This window comes from Zosterops lateralis (genome assembly GCF_965231275.1).
Source record: "Zosterops lateralis genome assembly, chromosome: 16".
In the NCBI taxonomy this organism is placed as follows: Eukaryota; Metazoa; Chordata; class Aves; order Passeriformes; family Zosteropidae; genus Zosterops; species Zosterops lateralis.
The window spans coordinates 1443470-1458307 of record NC_139776.1 but is presented as its reverse complement, the minus strand read 5'-3'; the positions used below and the strand labels follow the sequence as shown (position 1 = coordinate 1458307).

The 14838-nt window shown below is 47.8% G+C and overlaps 1 protein-coding gene across 1 annotated transcript in view; it reads left to right on the top strand.

Moving 5' to 3' along the window:
• The first annotated feature begins 6076 nt into the window (after nucleotides 1-6076).
• ATP9A (ATPase phospholipid transporting 9A (putative)) overlaps nucleotides 6077-14838 on the top strand; it is a 53933-nt gene continuing 45171 nt past the window's right edge. The window contains exon 1 of the mRNA XM_083873402.1: nucleotides 6077-6152. Coding sequence (XP_083729528.1) covers nucleotides 6085-6152 — 68 coding nt within the window. The 5' untranslated portion in view covers nucleotides 6077-6084. The remainder of the gene's footprint in view (nucleotides 6153-14838) is intronic.

Below are 14838 nucleotides of genomic sequence, written 5' to 3'. Positions count from 1 at the left end.
TTAAAGGATATCCGCTATCGCCCACTTGTCAGAAGCTAAAAAAAAAAAAAATAAAATAAAAATAATATCAAAGCCACGGGTGCAGCTCGGAGCTGCAGGTGTTAACAGTGCTCCGTAATCTGGGAGTGTTTAACTCCCCAATTAATGGCAGTGCTCTTGTCTCAGCTCGGCCCTCTCAGAGATAAATTTCCAAGACGAATGAATCCCGTGGAGGCTGAGGGCACTTGTAGAGCTGGTGGGATTCTGGAGGCTGAGAATTTTAGGGGTTTTATCCTATAAGGCACTGACCCCCGAGCAAACACTGCATTGATCTGAACAGGCTTCCAAAATTGAGTGATGGGGTTGTGGGTGTGGAGTTTGAATAGTTATTGTGTGATCTCACAGGGTGAAAAACTTAGAATTTGGTGTTTCAGTATTTAGTAATATATATATATATATATATATGAGGCAATATGGAGGATTTAAGGTGTTGTTTAAGTTCTTCTTCTTGGTTTCAGGTGGTTTTTTCTTATTGAGTGAAAAGGTCCCCATTGCACACCTTTGGTTTTTGGTTATTGGGCTAAAAGTATAAATAATTTAGGTGTTTGTTCACAACTGGACAGTTTGTCCTTGAAAAGGCTTGGTAGAGATAGAGAGGCACCAATTCTGCACCCTTGTTAAGAGTCTAGCAGAACTTACTGCCTGTGAGACTGTAACACAGATAAAAGTTAATAAACCTCTTAATCTGAACACAAAACTGTGACTCCTGTGTATAAATCCCAGCTCTAAGATGAAGAAAAGAAGAAATCAACATACAACGATCCCACCCTGCTGATGTTTGGTGCTGTCCCAGCTCAGGGCTGTGTTTCCCAGGCTCTCAGTGTGGAGCTGAGCCCAGGAACAGGCAGCCTTGTCAGGTTTGCTCTGATTTTGAGGGGTTGAATGCTCGAACAAGAGGGAAGTTTCACAGCACCAAACCCACCTCTTTGCCTCTTGTTGTGGAGTCCCTTGTGCCATTAAAGGAATTTCCAACTGAAGATTAAAGATGCCCCTCCCAGGTGTAACCAAGGCTTCTCCCCCATGGCTCCCTGCAGACACTGTGCAATCTCCTCTCTGGGTTTGGCAAGTCCATCACCCGCCCCATGGGATCCCCTGTCCCTGTTTCCCCATTGCTTATGGGGCCTGGTGTCCTGTTCCTCTCTCCCCTATGGTCACTTGTCCCCTGCCCTGCCCCCTGTCCCACCCACACCCCACAGACCCCAAAGAACTGAGAAAATTCACAGCCTTGGCCTCTTTGGCCTCCAGAAATCACCTTTGGCCCGTGGAATAAACGCTGGCTGGGAATTGCTCTGGGGCTGGGAGCCCTCTGCCCCTCTGCTGAGCCAGCCTTGGGACGTGTGTGGATGTGGGAGCTGCAATTGCTGCCTGGATCCTTCTCCAGCAGTTTCTCCACTGGAGAGCCTGACTGGGGTCTAGAAAGGCTTTAGCTACACTCCAAAAATGATATGCTGTTAAATCCTATCCCTGGTGCTCGGGGAGTTATCCCAGTGTAGGAGGTGAGAGCTGCACATTTGCCCTTGGCAACCAAATCTCTTCTCTTTCCTTCCTCACAAACGGGGCAGCTGCAACCTCAGCCCTGAAACAAATCTGCAAACACCTTGTGCAACGGGGCTGTGCCTCCAGACAAAGAGGCTGCACCCTGGTGTTTGTAAAACATGCACTTGTGGGATCAGATAATAACAGGTACAAAGAATAATGGCACGACTCGGGCTGCCTGTGGAATTATAAACATTTTGTTCAAACCAGTCATACACCCTCGGTCTGAGCCAACTCCTCAGATGTCAGAATTCTCTATATTTTGATGCTCATGGTTAGGAAAAAAAAAAAAAAAAAGACTAAACAACCCCAAAAGTAGTTCCAAAATTGAATTAATATTTCAGTTTATAAGAAGGCAAACAGGATATAATTATTACGACTTTCCTCTGTGTTCATCAGGAAAAAAATAAATGGCCCTATGCATAAAAAGCCCAATTATTTATTTAGTAGCAAAACTATAGTGAAAGAAAATTTATGGCATATTGTAATGGGTTCAATTACAAAATAGGTAATGGGTACAATCTACAAATGCATTGTCAGAACCTCGGATCCATTGTTTGAGTGGGAAACTGGCACCAGGATTTGCTCCTTGAAGGAGCACGGGCAGACCCCCAAAATACAATTTATTTACATGTTCTTTGATCAGTGGAGCTGAGAGACCTGGGTGCATTTGAGGATCTGTGGGGCCCTGGAAGGCCTCACCTGTGGGTGAGGAATTGAGAGAGCAGGAGGAAAATGGGGACAAGGAGGGGATGGTGCAGAGCTGCAGGGGAGAAATGAGGGAGAAAGGCAAGAGGAAAGGCAGGAAAACTTCCCAAACCAGTGGGACACTCTGTGGCTGATGGACACAGGGATTTCTGGTTTAATTAAAATGCACCTGCACTTGTGTCCACAGGCTGGGCTTTGCCAGGATCAGCTTCCACTTGTCTCTGTGAGCCTGAACATCACCAGGGTATGGAAATTCAGTCCATAAACCACAATCCTCCTGGCAAAGCAGGTGTGCCTGTCCTCTGCCTGCTCTGGGAAAAGGTATTAAATCATCCCAGTCAACAGCCTGGGACTTCCATCCAAGCCTTTGTGTTAAAAATGGGGCTCAGCCTTGGACTTGCCAATAAAGCATTTTGCTGGGTTTGAAGTGGGATTTATGATGTGCAGTGGTGAGAACTGTGACAGCACCTGATGGACTCTCCCTGCAGGAAAATCTCACAGGGGGCCAAGTGGGCCAGATAAATCTGAGATAAATCACTCGGTGGGATCACAAGGAGGGGTTTAAACTGCTTGTTCTGCTGGTAGTTTAATCATCTGGGCTGAGAAAAAAAAAAAGTCCTGGGAGAAAACAAAAAACATAGATAATGATTTTAAATTATGGAAAATGTCTCAGCTCCTTTTAATTAGCAGTGGTGCAGTATGAATTCTGGGGCTTGCAGGGCTCCTTTGTGAGACTCAGGACCTGCAAAAACAGAGCATCAAAGCAAGCCAGTGGCATGAGAAAAATACAAAATCGTTTTTATTTCACTCGATTTAACAATTCTGACTTCTCAGGCTGAGGCTGGAGGTGTTCCCTTGGGCATTCCTTCTCAACAGGAGAATGAAAATCAAAGCCTTGCAAAGCAGGAGAGCTGGTACCTGCTGGGAGGGCTGAGATCACAAGCCAATTCTCTCCAGCAAACCAAATGTTGTGCCAGAAATACGACAAGGAGTGGGTTTAGCCCGTTGGGCTGCAGCCCCTAGATCCTGCAGGGTGATTTTCTAACTAAAAATCAAAAATGTCTCAACACAAGGCAGGAAATCTGAGCGCCCATAAGGGAAGATTTGAATGTTTGTTTGGCTCCTGAGATGCTGCTGAGCCTGGAGGCTGCAAACTCCCTGTGCTCCTCCTTCCTTTGGGATTTCTGGGATGAGTCACCTCACAGCACTCAGAACTTCCTCCTCCCTTATTCTGGAGGTTGGAATTGGGCAGGAAGGACGTGGAGGAAGTTCAGCCTCCCCATGAGAAGGAGGGATATGATGAAGTTCTGTCTCATCACAAAGGTACCAAGGGCCAAAATGTGGCGCTTAAAGGAATGTTGGATGTTTCCAAACCCAGCGCCACTTTCACATCAAAGCAAATAAAACATGGCATTGGATAAGGTTTATTTTAATCAAAGCTGGAGGCTCAGACTGGCATTTCAGCCTGTAGAGCATTAGGGCAGGGGGTTTGTGGCCAAAAAATCCCCCAAAAGTGAGATTACTCTTGGTCAAGTACAAACTCCTGTTCAGCTTCTTCAGTTATTCCTCTTATTAAATCATAATTTGCAGTGAATTCTACCATCATGTCCTTTCATATATATATATATATAAAAAATCAGATGTGGAATATGAGTAAAAATAGAGCAAAAATATATTTAGTGAGTCAAAGTGTTTGTGGGAGAAGAGATTTTTGTTTCTACTTCAATTGTCTCCATGAGGGGGTAAGAACATTAGACTGGGAAATAAGCAATTAAAACATGGTATTAATATTAATTGAAATGCGGCCTAAAAATCAATCCTACAAATGGTTTTTGTAATGAGACATCCCAAGGATAGCACTGGAAATATCTGCCTGAACAGTCTCAGTATTGCTGCCTGAGACTGGTGTAACCCTCCATTGCCTTCCTGAAATGTCCTCATTGCAAAATGTCAGGATGACTCTGCTCCAACTGCAGGGAAAAAACATTAAATGACAGTTGCAGGTTTTGTGCTGGTGTAACGAGATCCCTGAAACCAGAAACAGAGTGGTGGAGCAATTTGTGTCTAAATCTGCAGAGCAGATCCGAATTTGGATCCAGAAAGGGGCGTGGAGAGGAGGGGCTGAAGGTCACAGGGCAAGAGGGGAGTGAGGAACTGCAGGAGCAGCACAAACCTCAGCCCTGGGAGGTCCAGGGAGAACAGCCCAGCACAAACCTCAGCCCTGGGAGATGCAGGAGGTGCAGGGAGCACAAACCTCAGCCCTGGGAGGTGCAGGAGGGGCAGGGAGCACAAACCTCAGCCCTGGGAGGTGCAGGAGGGGCAGGGAGCACAAACCTCAGCCTTGGGAGGTGCAGGGAGCACAAACCTCAGCCCTGGGAGGTGCAGGGAGAGCAGGGAGCACAAACCTCAGCCCTGAGAGGTGCAGGGAGGGCAGGGAGCACAAACCCAGGCCCTGAGAGGTGCAGGGAGGGCAGGGAGCACAAACCTCAGCCTTGGGAGGTGCAGGAGGGGCAGGGAGCACAAACCTCAGCCCTGGGAGGTGCAGGAGGGGCAGGGAGCACAAACCTCAGCCCTGGGAGGTGCAGGGAGAGCAGGGAGCACAAACCTCAGCCCTGGGAGGTGCAGGAGGTGCAGGGAGCACAAACCTCAGCCCTGGGAGGGGCAGGGAGAGCAGGGAGCACAAACCTCAGCCCTGGGAGGTGCAGGAAGAACAGGGAGCACAAACCTCAGCCCTGGGAGGTGCAGGGAGAACAGCCCAGCACAAACCTCAGCCCTGGGAGATGCAGGGAGCACAAACCTCAGCCCTGGGAGGGCAGGGAGAGCAGGGAGCACAAACTCAGGCCCTGAGAGGTGCAGGGAGGCCAGGGAGCACAAACCTCAGCCCTGAGAGGGCAGGGAGAGCAGGGAGCACAAACCCAGGCCCTGAGAGGTGCAAGGAGAGCAGGGAACACAAACCTCAGCCCTGGGAGATGCAGGGAGCACAAACCTCAGCCCTGGGAGGGCAGGGAGAGCAGGGAGCACAAACCCCGGCCCTGGGAGGTGCAGGGAGAGCGGGGAGCACAAACCCCGGCCCTGGGAGGTGCAGGGAGCACAAACCTCAGCCCTGGGAGGTGCAGGGAGAGCAGGGAGCACAAACCCCGGCCCTGGGAAGTGTAGGGCGGTGCAGGGTGGGCAGATCAGGGCGAAGGGAGGACAGGGCAGAACATAGAATCGCAGAATCACAGAATGTGAAGGTTGGAAGAGACCTTCAACACCATCGAGTCCAACCCAGCCCTGACACCACCTACATCAGGGCGGGGCTGGGAGGGGCAGATCGGGGCGGGGCTTATCAGGGAGGGGCAGATCAGGGTGTGGCTGATCAGGGCGGGGCAGGGCTGCCCTTCTGGGTGCGGGATGAACCAGACCCGACCCCACTGGACCCCGTGGGGCCTCCGGGTGCCGGGCTCGGGGCCGGGCCGGCGGAGCATCACCGGGTGCCCGGTGCAGGGGGTGCCTGGTGCCCAGTGCCCGGTGCCCGGCCAGAGGCGGGGCTGTGTCTCTCTCTCTCTATCTCTCTCTCTCTCTCTCTCGGGGCGGCACCTGCGTGCTGTGCTGGGAGGAGGCGGTGGCTGTGCCGGGCCGGCCCCTCGGCGGTGCCGCCAGACGGCGGCGGCCGGGCCGGGCTGGGCTGGGCTGTGCCGTGTCGGGCCGGGCTGGGCTGGGCTGTCCTGGGCCGTGCCGGGCCGTGCTGGGCTGGGCCGTGCTGTGCCGGGCTCCGCTCCGCCGGCAGCGCATCCCCCGCCCCGCCCCGCGGCCGCGGCCATGACCGACAACATCCCCCTGCAGCCCGTCCGGCAGAAGAAGCGCATGGACAGCAAACACCGCGGAGGGTGAGGGGACAGCGGGGCCGAGCCCGGGGGGCGCGGGGCGGGGGCGGCCCGGGCAGGAGGAGGAGGGGGAGGAGGATGAGGATGGGGCGGGCGGGCGCTGACAGGTTGATCCTGACGCCATTGCCGTGGCACGCCCGGCGCGGGGCAGGATCCGGGCGGGGAGCGGGGACAGGGGACAGGGGACAGCCCTGGGGGGGACAGGGGACAGGGGACAGCCCTGGAGGGGACAGGGGACAGCCCTGGGGGGGGACAGGGGACAGCCCTGGGGGGGGACAGGGGACAGCCCTGGGGGGGACAGGGGACAGCCCTGGAGGGGACAGGGGACAGGCCTGGGGGGGACAGGGGACAGCCCTGGAGGGGACAAGGGACAGGGGACAGCCCTGGGGGGACAGGGGACAGCCCTGAGGGGAGCAGGGACAGCCCTGGAGGGGGAGAGGGGACAGGGGCTGCCCTGGAGAGGAGCAGGGACAGCCCTGAGGGGGAGCAGGGACAGGGGACAGCCTTGGAGAGAGAGAGGACAGGCCTGGAGGGGAGCGGGGACAGCCCTGAAGGGGAGAGGCTCGGCCTGGCCGGCCTTCAGCCCCCGAGCTCGGCACAGAGCGGGGCAGGAGGGGCCGGGCCATGTCACCATTACCGTGTCACCATTACCGTGTCACCATCACCGTGTCACCGCCCGGCTCCTGTTTGTCCCCGTCCATCCCCCTGTGGCGCACGGAATCGCTGGGCCTCGGCTGGGGAGGAGCCGGAGCATCCCTGGTGTGTGTTTGTGTGTCTGTGTGTAACAAAGGCCCCGCTCCCGTTAACTGTATCACCGCAGTAAATACAATATCAATACAATATCAATACAATATCAATACAATATCAATACAATATCAATACAATATCAATACAATATCCGTGCGCCTAAAAGAGGCCTTTGGGTGTGTTTGTGTCGGTGTTGCCGTGCGGGGAGGGGGGTAAGAGAAATGGTTTTCCCCATGTTCCCCCGTTATGAAATGGCAGCGCTGTGCACACAGGTTGGTTTTGGTTTGCACACAGCAAACATTGGGGTGGATGTGCTCAGTCCCCAATCCTGGATGTCAGTTATTGCAGCATTAAATTCCTCCCTGGAGAATATTATTATTATTATTATTATTATTATTATTATTATTATTATATATTTATATATATATATTTTTAATGTGGCGAGTGATGTTAGCAAAATAAACAAAAATATTGGAGGAAATGCTCACTGTTAGAACAAGGGGAAATACACCCCTTTGCCTTGTTTATGTCTTTGGTTGGCAGTTTGAATTCAGAGTCCTGTAACTGACATTGTACAGTTTATTCAGCATTAGATTTATTCCTGATTGTCAGTATTGCTGATGGCTCGTGTGGAGCACCAGGAACCCCCAGCCTGTGCCACACTCACGGCTGAGCACAAAGGCCATAAGGTGCAGCCACTGTTAGCAAAATAAACCAAAATATTGAAGGAAATGTTCGCAGTTAGAACAAGGGAAAATACACCCCTTTGCCTTGTTTATGTCTTTGCTTGGCAGTTTGAATTCAGAGTCCTGTAACTGACATTGTACAGTTTATTCAGCATTAGATTTATTCCTGATTATTGATGGCTCTGCTGTGCAGTGCCCAGAGCAGGGAGGGGTGTGTGGAGCACCAGGAACCTCCAACTTGTTGTACACAGTTTATTCAGCATTAGATTTATTGTCAGTATTGCTGATGGCTCGTGTGGAGCACCAGGAACCCCTAGCCTGTGCCACACTCACAGCTGACCACAAGGGCCACAAGCAAAAATAAAAAAAAAGGGCCATTTAGCAAAATAAACCAAAATATTGAACGAAACGTTCACTGTTAGAACAAGGGGAAATATACACGTTTGCCTTGTTTATATCTTTGCTTGGCAGTTTGATTTCAGAGTCCTGTAACTGACATTGTACAGTTAATTCAGCATTAGATTTATTGTCAGTATTGCTGATGGCTCTGCTGTGCAGTGCCCAGGGCAGGGAGGGGTGTGTGGAGCACCAGGAACCCCCAGCCTGTGTCACGCTCACAGCTGAGCACAAGGGCCACAAGGTGCAGCCACTGTTAGCAAAATAAACCAAAATATTGAACGAAACTTTCACTGTTAGAACAAGGGGAAATATACATGTTTGCCTTGTTTATATCTTTGCTTGGCAGTTTGATTTCAGAGTCCTGTAACTGACATTATTGTACATAGTTTATTCAGCATGAGATTTATTCCTGATTGTCAATATTATTGATGGTTCTGCTGTGCAGTGCCCAGGGCAGGGAGGGGTGTGTGGAGCACCAGGAACCCCCAGCCTGTGCCACACTCACAGCTGACCACAAGGGCCACAAGCAAAAATAAAAAAAAAGGGCCATTTAGCAAAATAAACCAAAATAATGAACGAAACTTTCACTGTTAGAACAAGGGGAAATATACACGTTTGCCTTGTTTATATCTTTGCTTGGCAGTTTGGGTTTGGAGTCCTGTAACTGACATTGCTGTACACAGTTTATTCAGCATTAGATTTATTGTCAGTATTGCTGATGGCTCGTGTGGAGCACCAGGAACCCCCAGCCTGTGTCACACTCATGGCTGAGCACAAGGACCACAAGGTGCAGCCACCATGGCCTTGCATTGGTGATGTGATTGAAGGTCTGGGAAATTCCTCCTGGAGTTCTCTAATCTCCAGCAGGAGCCTCAGTGGTGTTGGGATGTGGTTAGTGCTGCCCGGCAGAGCCTGCCCTCAGCTCACCCAGGCTGTGGGTCACTGCCTGTGGATCCTGCCTGTTTAGCAGCCACCGAGAGATTTCCAGTGGGAGCAAAAACTTCCAGCAGCATGTGGGAAGGAAGCTTGCCTGGGGCTTTACTCGACAGCGGTTGAAATAAATTGGATTTGGGGGTTTCTGTTTGGTGCAGTAATTGTTTGGGGGTGGGATTTGTCATAGATGAGGAACACTTGTTTTTAGTGGTGCTGTTTGATCAAGTGATGGAGCACTGAAGTCAAGCCAATCCAAACCAATGTTATAAACCATGGAAGAAATAAATCATCCCTGGTGTCACAGCCAGAATAGTCCTAGGAATACTAAACCATGAGCAAGGCCTCCTTTCTTCTGTTCTCTGAGGAAAAACCCAAACAAAAGCCATCCAATCTATGTCTCTCAATTCATATGACAGCAATATAAAACCCAGGATAAACAAGTGTTGATGGGCTTCACTTTACCACACCCCAACTGCTTCTTACTGTGGGGGTTCTCCCACTACTGGGGGTGAGTTTTCAGACAGATTTTTGTTGGTGTGGAGCAGCTTTCTGGTCGTGAATGACCCTATAGAAATCTTGGTTAAAATGAAGTGAGAAATGGCTGATTCACCTGTAGGGCAGGTGCAAGACTTTCATTCCCCTTGGACTCTGGTGTTTTGAGAGGAAGGCAGGGAGGAGCTGAGGAGATGAGGATGGCTCAGACAGCTCAGCTCTGTGCTGGAGAGAAGCCCCAAGTTTAATGAACCGAGGGGAGAAGTGGGGACCTGTCCCTGGGCACAACTTGAGCCTGGCTCTCCTCGCTCCCATCCAAGGCTGAGTTCAGAATTCCCGTTCTGTGTTCCCGGAATCCAAAGGCTTTGCAGCTCTCTGTGAGCTCTGTGCCAGCCAGGAGAGAAGGATGGCAGAGCTGCAGCAGCTCTGCTGAGATGGGAGTGAGCCTGAGCTTCCCAGGGCCCAGATCTGCCTGGGAGGGAGCTGTGAGTCCCTGGACTGCTCAGTTTGCTCCGCTCAGCACATCAGACACGAATTTTTCCCCTAAATAGCTGCTGGGGTCACTCCTCAATCCTGCAAAGCTTCTTTTAGAGCAGCAAACTGCTGTGCTCACTGTGCTGCTGCTGCCATGGAGGAGGAGGAGGCCTGGCTGCAGAGCTGCAGGGGAAGGAGAAGGGAGTGAAGGAGGAGCTTTACAGGAACACCTGATGAGGCTGTGCCATTGCGCTGCCTCTGTGTTCCAGCTCTTGTTTGAAAATGGCAAATTCCATTTGAGAGTCAACAGAGAGAGCCAGCAGCTCCTGCCCTCGGTGTGGGTGTTGTCTTGGCACCTGCAGGGCTGGGGCTGGGCTGATTTTCACAGCCTGGCTGCAGGAATTGCAGCTCTGCTGGTCCCTTCCAGAGCCCTCCTGTTGTCTGGAAGGCTGAGCTGGAACAGAGACTGGAGAATAAAGTAGGGATTTATTGAATCCAAGATCCACCCTGGGCAGGACAGGAGCCCAACTAAGGCTGCACCCAGGGTGGACCAAGAATAGCCACCAAAAATGGACCCCCAGTCACAAAATCTTACACTTTTATAAGTTTTGGTTTATTTGCATATTGGGGTTTAATTGTCTAATTACAGCTTCAGATTGTGAGGTCTCATCCTTCTTGTTCTTCCAACTTTGTTTGTGCTTTTGGGCCTGAAAGGTGTCCTTGGTTCTCTGCAGAAAAAGGGTTTGTTTTGTCTATTTATCTGTAAAGAGAGCTGAGTGACACTCACTGTGAGGCTCAGAGCTACATCCCTGGGCAGCACAGGATCTGCAAACATGAAAAATAAAACTTAAGGCCTCAATCCCAACTGCAGGGGAATGTTCCAGAATGGAGTGTCTCATGTGGAGGTGCACGAAAAGGGTGAGGTGGTCGTGCCTGGCTCTGGTTTTCTTTAACCATGGAGAATTTGTCCCCTGTTTTTGGAGCAGCATCACCTGAAGGGTTTGGTTTGTGTGTTGAAGGTGCCAAGCGCAGCCCATGAGGGTCATAGGAACAAAATCTGTGGGAGAAATGGGTTTGGTTTAGAAGTGACTGAATATGTCAATGAGCTTCAGCACTAATTTGACAAATGTTACCTCAGTTCTGCACAAACGTGGCACTTTTTTTTTCCCCCATTGGGTTTGTTTTACACGAAAATATTTTTCATCTGATCTTCAAACACCCTGCACTTATAAATAAAACCTGCTCCTTGCTGGTGGCTGTTCAGCACTCACTCTGCTCTGTTCCTGCCTCTTACATCACCACTGGGAGTGTGTTTTTGTCAGCAAATACAGTCCCAGGGGAAGGGCAGAGCAGACCTGTTCCTCCCCTCCTCCTGCCCCTTTGGATCCCTCTGCAGATCAAGGGCAGCATCACTTACAGGACTGAGTTTCAGGTAGGGTTTTGCATCCACAGAGATTATTTTCAGTGCTGGTGACTCCATTTGGGGATTTGTGAGTTTCTTTCCCGTTGTTGTTTTTGCCAAGTTATGATTTAAAATGTGAATTGCACATTTATCAGCTGTCTACGTGTATTTTTCATGGTCTTTCTCTAAGGTGATAATTTTTAAAGCCCATTTTTCACCCTCACTTGTTAATTTTCTGTTCTTCAGGGGTTGTTGCAGAATTGTTCTTCAGTTGCAAAATGGAGACACATAAATTTACAGCAACATGTTCCTAAACTTTTACAGAAAGCTGTTTACATTTCTCTCACTTTGTGATTCCTGTTCTTGGAAGGTGCACATTAATTTTACCAGCAGCAATGTAAACTCTCAGCTGTTTGTCTGCACAGTCTTTCCCTTTCCAGAATGCAGTCTTTAGATTTCATGATGAAAAATGTTTTATTATTCCTGCTAATGCAAATAATCCTCTGCCAGAAAGTTCCTCCTGTGCCACTGCCTTTGCTCTGAGCAGAGGGGCAGCCCCTTCCCTCATCACCTTAAAAATAGGGGAGAGAGAACCAGGAGATCACAGATCACAATCCCTGCAAGGTTTTTATAGGGAGGAACAAATAAAGGAACTGGGAAAAGTTGACAGCTCCACTCCAGAGGATTTTTTATTTAATGTGCACCAAAGCCAATCTGAAAACACATTTTTATGTGCTCAGAGGACTTTGTTTCTGGTGTCCCTATGAATAATTTTTCTTTTTTACATTAAGATTATTCATTTTCCAGAGGAAAAAGGAGAACTAATGATCTTATTGATTCTTCCCCAGTGAAGTTTAAGACACCCCTGAAAAGTTTAAAAACAATTAAAAACAAAGACAATTGGCTGCCTTTGGGAGGAGTGATAAACATCTGCCTGCAAGAAGGATGAACACACAGTTCTGTGCTTGAGAAATTCCTCTGTTTGTACCAAAATTTCATTTTTAACTTATTTCAGCCATTCACGGGCTGGCACTGGAGCAATGACTGTGAGATAAAATTGCTGCTGGTGCAGCTTTGGATGGAGGATTGCTCTGTGCCCACCCAGAGGGGAAAACACAGCCACAAAGGGCAGGTGAGGGTTAAATCAGAGCCTTCAGAAGAATAAACCTTGGAGCATTTCTGGGGTAAAAGTCAGGATTGTCAGCCCCTGGCACTGGAGCTGCTGCCTCTGATGCAATGGGATTCCTGAGCTGGGATTCCTGAGTGCTGAGGAACCTCCCCAGCTCAAGTCTTGCGACACTTGGAGCTCTCACTTGTAGTAAATTTTCTCTTAGTTGTTAAATTTTTAATTAAACGCTCTGCAAAAACCTCAGTGCTGTAGGAGACTCCTGGATATTGATGCTCCTCCTTTATATCCTGATATTTGCCTTCAAAACTTGCCAGGCAGGAAGTTTTCCTTTTATTTGTCTAATTATATTTGCTTTCCCCTGTCATTCAGGAGGTTGCAAGAGCTGACTCCAGCCAGGCAGGGATTTCACAAACCTGTTTTTTTATTTATTTTATTTTTTTACTCAGCAGATTCTCCCCATGCCTTTTCTTGCTTATTCATGGACCTGCATTAATTTTTTTTTTTTTTTTTTTTTTGTTATTTCTCAAACCCAGCACAGCATTTATAAATCACCATCCTTACAGCACCAAGTTTGTTTGTGGTGGAAACTCTACAAGGGGTCACCCCATTGTAAATATTATGATTTAGGTGTGGGGGATTTTTGCTGTTGATACAATCCCTGCAAGAGGCCCAACCTAAAAAATAAACAAAGGTAAATGGTTTCAGATGTCTGATGGCAAAGGACTGACTGATTTGTCCTAACTGGAAAGCACATTGTGATGAAATTGGGTGTGTGGACACCAGATTTGCTCCCTTGGGTAAAACTTTTTTTTTTTTTTCGGAGCCTTTTCTCCTTTGTGAAAGAAGGAAAATCACCTTTTTTAAAACTTTTTTTTTTCTTTTTTTTTTCTTTTTTTTTTAAATTTTTTCTTATTTTTTCTTTTTTTCTTTTTTCTTTTTTAAATTTTTTCTTTTTCTTCCTTTTTTTCTTTTTGCTTTTTTTTTGCTTTTTTTCCTTTTTTTCCCTTTTTTTTCTTTTTTTTTGCCTTTTTTTTGCCTTTTTTTGCTTTTTTTTTTGCTTTTTCTTTTTTCAGTAGAGCATATCTATGTTCTGTTGGAATCCAAATCCCACCATTCCTACTACTTTCTATTCAAATACATTTGGGGTGCAAGTGGTTATTTGCCTCAGGTTTTCACCTGCAAACACAAAAGCAAACTGCAATTAAAAGTTCTCCAGCTCATAAAATACATATTTGTAGTAAAATTTCTTTATTTGAGTGTTTAACACCACTTTTGCTATTTGTCTGGCCTTGGTAACCAACTGCATTTCAATGTGGATTTTATACATAAATATGGGGGGAAAAGAATTTACTAGTTATTTTTTTTTTATATCAAGCAAAAATAGTTTGTAGGGGGGACAAAAAATTGAGAGTTTCAGGGGCAAGCATCACTTTTTGAAGTGGTTTTATTTAGGATATTTATATTAATTATTTATATTAATTATATTAATTATATTAATTATATTAATTAATTAATTGTATGGCCCTACCTAGGGAGTGGTTGAAGCAGGAAATCCACTTGGAAAAGTTACAAATGCAGAATAACAGGACATGTCCCTATCCAGAGGTCAGCAGGTCATGGTGCTGCAAGTCTGCAGGAAATCAAAAATCTTTTCTATTTACCTGAACACTAAAACATCTCAATTTATTTCATCTCCAGTAGTTTGATTTGGGTGTTCAATGCTCTCTTTGGAGTTGGAGTGGAGGGTTTGGGCTGGAGCTGGAGGATTTTGTGCAGAGCTGGAATTCCCTGCCCTGCTCTGCTGCCCCTCAGCTTTTTGGCCTCAAAACCTGACATAAGAAAAAAAAAAAAAAAAAAAAAAAAAAAAAAAAAAAAAAAAAAAAAAAAAAAAAAAAAAAAAAAGGAAGAAGAAAAGTTTCCTCTTTTCAGAAGAAAACCACCTTTCCCCCTGCTTGGCTGGCACCTGTGCACTTGGGCTCGGATTGTTCTTGGAGAAAATCCACCTTCTTCATGAAACAGAATAATATTCAAGTAATTTGTCCTTTTGTGTAGTTTTAAAAGCCTGTGAGAGAGAAATCACCTTTCCAGTCAGGCTGGTGGAGTGGAGGGCTGAGCCTGCTCAGGGAGCATCACCCAGTGACAATTCTTCATTTCTTGAGTTTTAGTCCCGTTCTGTCCTCAGGGAACTGACTTAGCTGATAACACTTCTTTCTATCTGCAGTCAGCAGGGCTGGAAACATTAAAAATTAAATCCTTTGTAGGTCCCCACCTTCTGTGTGGTGAGTTGTGAACTCTGCTCAGTGCACTGCAGGTGTCCTCTGGCAAGACAAGAGTTCCCAGAGTGCTTTGTGCAATTCCTTCTGTGATTATTTCTTGGTTATCTGTGCACTGAACTGAACTTTTGGGGCAGGATGCTTGATTCAACAA